This window comes from Mus pahari, chromosome 17 (assembly GCF_900095145.1).
Source record: "Mus pahari chromosome 17, PAHARI_EIJ_v1.1, whole genome shotgun sequence".
NCBI classification, from domain to species: domain Eukaryota; kingdom Metazoa; phylum Chordata; class Mammalia; order Rodentia; family Muridae; genus Mus; species Mus pahari.
In genome coordinates, this window is record NC_034606.1 from 5,885,888 (window position 1) to 5,891,831 (window position 5,944).

General features: G+C 40.1%; 1 protein-coding gene across 2 annotated transcripts in view; it reads left to right on the top strand.

Annotated features, from left to right (window-relative positions):
- The window catches only part of Fzd6 (frizzled class receptor 6), a 32,029-nt gene extending 27,242 nt beyond the window's left edge, over nt 1-4,787 (top strand). For both annotated transcript variants that reach the window (XM_021216896.2, XM_029547733.1), the window contains exons 5-7: nt 1,789-1,937; nt 2,751-3,170; nt 4,346-4,787. In XM_021216896.2, the coding sequence (XP_021072555.1) occupies nt 1,789-1,937; nt 2,751-3,170; nt 4,346-4,514 (738 nt within the window). In that variant the 3' untranslated portion in view covers nt 4,515-4,787. The remainder of the gene's footprint in view (nt 1-1,788; nt 1,938-2,750; nt 3,171-4,345) is intronic.
- The last annotated feature ends 1,157 nt before the right edge of the window (nt 4,788-5,944 follow it).

Below are 5,944 nucleotides of genomic sequence, written 5' to 3' on the forward strand. Positions count from 1 at the left end.
AGATCTGACGCCCTCTTCTGGAGTGTCTGAAGACAGCTACAGTGTACTTACATATAATAAATAAATAAATCTTTAAAAAAAAAAAAGAATACTACCATGTAATAATAACAAGTCCAAATCCATTTCCTAGGTCAATCTAAAAAAGAAAAGAAAAGAAAAGCAGATCATGAAGAATAGGCCTCATCACAAGAAAAGAAAAAGTACCTACTGAATTGGAGAGGGGGTTTTTTTTCACCTCTTCGATTAGTAGGAAAACCCTATGTTTGGGCTTAACCTTTTGTGCAGTGTATGTATCTAAAAATAGAATTTGACTTTTGCCCAGCCCATCCTGCCATTCTTAACTGAGAAAGAACACACAATAGAAAATACGTTTCATGTGTCTGGTGCTTAGGATTACTATAAGGTGCTGGTTTTTTTTTTTAATTAAAAATTGTAAATTCCTGAAAATATATAATTTATTACAGAATTTCAGTCGAATTTTTAAATAAAAATTTGGGGATTTAAAAAAAATACATTTTAGCAGTATGCATTGTGCCTATATACTTAGGAGGCCAAGGGAGAGGATTGTTGAGTTTAAAGTCAGCCTGGGAATGTAGCAAGACTGTGTCTCAAGTAAATTAATTAATTAAAGCAAACAGATTTTATCTGGCTGGAGATGCAGCTGAGTGGCAGAACAGCAGCATGACAGGGTGCGCACCTGACAGCTTTCCTCCCCCTCCCTCTCCCTCTCCCCCTCCCTCTCTCCCTCTGCCCTCCCTCCCTCCCTATTTCTACTTTTTAGCTCCTCCTGAAGAATCACTTTAAGTGATATAAAGATGAACACTGCAACATTATTAGCAATTGGAATTACGTGGGAACTAACCTAACTATGTTTAAATAGGGGCTAGTTGAGTAAGTTAGAACTCACAAAGAAGCAAGCCTTCAAGCAAAGCTTGCTCTGTGCTGGTGTGGGTGGGGTTCCCAGGGGTAGTAGTTACAAAAAGCTGTGCAATATGTGTAACACTTTTACATTTGAACACTTACAATAATGTCTGAAAATATTGTTATTTAATAACTATATTAAGACTAGTATGCTTTAAACAAAAGTATGATTTTACTTTTTATCAAATTTTTATACTTTCACATCTTACTAATACTTGTTTTGTGGTAGCCAAACAAAATTTAATATCATGTGCATTAATGCATAAAGATTATAAAATACGAGTTTAACTGTTTTTTATGTTTTAATTTTTACTTTTCGTGCATGTGAGTGTTTGCAAGCATGTGTGTATATACATCACGGGTATGCTTTGTGCCACAAAGGACAGACAGTTCTTCTAAACTGGAGTTACAGATAGCTGTGACCCACTGTGCAGGTTCTAGGAACTGAACCTGTGTTCTCTGCAAGAGCAGCAACTGCTCTTAACTGCTGAGCCATCTTTGTAGCCCCTAAATGTATTTAAATGTAGGCTATAGTGAAGAAAAATAAGTAAATACTCACAGACAAATATTTTAGCAATTCTGAGAGGCCGGTCTACCAATAGGAAAGAGCAATAAATCATGCCAAGATTCGGAAAATAACTCATAAGTATTTTTTTTCTGTTAACAGCCATATATTGATACACAAGGAAGTTTCATGTTCAGAACGTCATAAAAATGTATGGAACTTAAAATTGTTGTTCATATTACTTATTTCAAACCTTTTGTAATAAAACAGACTAAAAATTTATAATTTGTTCAAGCTTTACTTTGACAATGCAGATTTTTCTTTATATTTTAAGTATGTTAGTATTTGTTTTGTTTTTGTAGGCAAATCCAAAAGCTCGACCAGAATTGGCTTTATTTATGATAAAATATCTGATGACATTAATTGTTGGTATCTCTGCGGTCTTCTGGGTTGGAAGCAAAAAGACGTGCACAGAATGGGCCGGGTTCTTTAAGCGAAACCGCAAGCGAGAGTAAGAACTGACTGGTTATCTTATGATTGTTTTAAAGTAAACAGATCAAAATGCCAATGTTTTACCTAGAATGATAAAAATTCAAACAAATTAAATATTCTGTAATATCAATTCATATTTATGAGTAAATAATTCATTTTGATTATATATAGTGCATATAATGTGCTGTGTGTGTATGTATGTATATATATACACACATATATATACATACATATTAATTTTCAATTGATTTGACTACTGAACACAAATTTCATAACTGTAGCTGAACAAGCAGGACCTACTTTTAGCCCCACACTTGGTAACCAGAGGGCAAGGCCGGAAGATGCCAAATGTGAGGCTCATCTGGATAGCAGGACCCTGCCTCCAAAATACTTCAGTTCAGAGCTATATGCCTTACTTACTCTGTACAGCTCATATCTATGTTCCCATATAACTTTACCATAACTTGTCAACTTGGATGTTAGAAAGAAAACAGAGGCCATTGCTTATACTGACTATGTCCTCCCTCTGGTTTACCATGTAGTTAGCAATTTCTATGCTACAAATATAATCAGCCCCAGAATGCCGGTGTGTGTTTTATTTCCTTCAAAACTTTGATTTTTGGCCATTTAATTTCTTACAAGTGTGCTGCTTCTGTTAGGGGAAAGCAAAGCAGGTGCTCGCACAAAAGGCTTCACTGTAGAGGAATCTCAGGTTTCATAGATAATGCAAGCCATACAGAACATCTCACTGATCCAAGTGGACTTGGGGCAGAGGTTCTGTCTGTAGCACCTAAGATGTACTGAGCGAATTCTCTCCCTGCTTCTCTCACAGCCCCATCAGTGAGAGCCGACGAGTGCTGCAAGAGTCCTGTGAGTTCTTCCTGAAGCACAACTCTAAAGTGAAGCACAAGAAGAAACATTGCAAACCAGGGGCTCATAAGCTGAAGGTCATTTCCAAGTCCATGGGAACTAGCACCGGAGCGACCACAAATCATGGCACCTCTGCCATAGCAATCGCTGACCATGATTACTTAGGGCAAGGAACGTCAACAGAAGTCCAGACCTCCCCAGAGGCATCCGTGAAAGAGGGACGGGCAGACCGAGCGAACACTCCCAGTGCCAAAGATCGGGACTGTGGGGATCCTGCAGGGCCCAGCTCCAGACTCTCTGGGGACAGGAACGACAGGGAAAGCCGAGCAGGTGGTGTGAAGGAGAGAAGCAATGGATCAGAAGGGGCTCCAAGTGAGGGAAGGTGAGGTCGGCTTTGTTAACGCAGTTGTGATTTGAAGGAGAGTGTTACTCGTCTTTCACTGGCACATACCTTATCTGGAACAAAAGCACGTTATGATGAGATAGATACAAATACTTTTAATCTAAGGAAGTTTGGTTTCAACTAATGATATCTACCTAATAGTTTCTTAGTCTTGAGTGGAATCTTAATATATGACGTACAAGTTGGAAAGTGATGTTTGTTTCTTAATAGTTGTTAGTGATGTTTGACACTTAGGTAAGTATTTAAAATGCATCTGGAATCCAGGACAAACTGTCACCATACAGCCTAGGACAAACTGTCACCATACAGCCTAGCTGAGTGTGGTGGTACTTGCCTGGAATCCCAGCACTGGGCAGCTACAGTTAGGTGGCTCATGAATTTGAGGCAAGTTCAAGGCCAACCCCAACTCTAAAAATTGCAAGAAAAGAAACAACTCAAGGAAACGAAACCTCATTCTGTCTAAATGTGATATTTTATACAAAGATAATTAAATATTCTTAGTTTCTGAACATGAAAGAATATGGTAAGTTTTTTCCCAATGGTCAAAAATTATCAAAAGCTTGGGGTTTTCTGTTTGTTTGTTTGTTTGTTTGTTTTCTGAGAATGTTGACAGCTAACTGTAGCAAGTTCCCAAGATTTTATTACCCAGCCCTTTCAGAATACAGGGCTGAGTATACTGTGTTCCCACGATGCCTCCACACACTCAGCTGGAACTAGCCAGATGCTTTCTTCCTCACTGGATTTGAGCTGCGGTCTTGGTCATCTTTGTGTTCCTGGTCCTGACTGTCCTGGAACTAGCTCTGTAGAACCAGGCTGGCCTCAAATTCAGAAATCTACTTGCCTCTGCCTTCCCTACTGGCATTGAAGGTGTGTGCCACCATGCCCAGCAAAGTATTCCTAAACTCTTAATGCGTCTTAACACTGATGGGGACTCAGTAACTGGGGAGCAGGAACTTGCCTCAGTAATTGTGTCCCCTGTGAGACACAGTGCTCAGCCACACAGGAACAGCACTTGGTAAAGTGTGGGAAGTCAGAAAGGTAAAGTGGTTTGAAGTGCTACCCAGGAGCTGTTTGGGGTGAATTCACAGCGTTAGGAGGATAACTGACATCCTGTCTGTGCTTCTGCTGTGCACATAAACACTCGTGTTTTCTAGGGTAAGTCCAAAGAGCAGCGTTCCGGAGACTGGCCTGACAGACTGCAGCACTTCACAGGCCGCCAGTTCTCCAGAACCAACCAGCCTCAAAGGTTCCACATCTCTGCCTGTTCACTCAGCTTCCAGAGCCAGGAAAGAGCAGGGTACTGGCAGCCATTCCGACGCTTGAAGAAAACGGTCTTGTTCCCCCAGAAGCACATGTATGTTACACTGGAAATAACCAACGGATTTGTCTTATAAAGGCCACTGTTGAGCTAGGAGAGTAGCCCAGTGGTACAGCGCCCACCTGGAATACTTGAGGACCTGGGGTCGTCTCCCAGCACTGCAAAAAGAAAATTCACTGTTACAGTCTTCCTTGCACTTAAACTAGCTTTGTCTACTGTTTTGTTTTTTTGTTTTGGTTTCGGTTTTGGTTTTGGTTTGGCTTTTATTTTTGTTTGTTTGAGACAGGGTTTCTTTGCCAGCCCTGGCTGTCCTGAAACTCCCTCTGTAGACCAGGCTGGCCTCAAACTTACAGAGATCCACCTGCCTCTGCCTCCCGAGTGTGGCCACCACCGCCCACACTCTCTTTTTTTTTTTTTTTTTTTTTTTGTCTATTGTTAAACTGGAAAGAAACAACAGCCCAGATTTCAAAAATAATATAATGCATTCACACCTAAAGGCAACCAGGAACGCCCAGGTTAATAATATTTTTTAAATGCGGGGTGGAAAGGGCATTAGAGGGACCTTCCTTCCAGTTATGGAGATTCTTTCATTAAAGCATTTTAAGATATTTTATGCTCTTTCACTCTTTTGATATAAATCCAAGATTTTTCTTTGCTGAAGTATTTAAAACTTTTGTACCTTTATATGTAGATATGTATTTGAAAATATGCTTATGTGTATTTGAACTTTTTGAAAATCCTAGAAAATTGAATCAAATATTTTTATGATGTTTTTATAATATTTTAGCTACTTTGCAACTGAAATAGCTGTTACACTGGATTTTTTAAAAACTTGTACAGCAGCCTCTTTACAGTAAAAAGAGTAGGTGTCACACTGACAGGTTTGTAAGAAGTGTTCGCAGCTGCTCCTACCTCCCCCAAAGGAGGGACTTGGTAGCAGTCTCCCTTCCTGAATGGGCTGCCCCTTTCTCTCTGCATGTTATAAATCAGCAGGTAAAATGGTAGGTTTTAGCCAGGCGTGGTGACACACGCCTTTAATCCCAGCACTTGGGAGGCAGAGGCAGGCAGATTTCTGAGTTCAAGGCCAGCCTGGTCTACAAAGTGAGTTCCAGGACAGCCAGGGCTGTACAAAGAACCCCGTCTCGAAAAAACCAAAAAAAAAAAAAAAAAAAAAAAAAAGGTAGGATTTTTACAAATTAGGCCAAGCTATTGATTCCCTTTTTAAGTGTTGAATTAGGATTGAATTATGGCCATTTGTAGTTGCTCGTGCCTATCATTACTTTATTATTTTATTTCCTGAGACAGGGCCTCACTGTGTGGCTCTCCTCAGCTGTCTGGTGTTCAGTCTGTCCCAGGCAGATCATAGAGCTCTCCCCCTCTGCAGCTCACCCATCTCTCCAAGCCACCACACTCAGCTTTTATCTTTTTTAAAAAT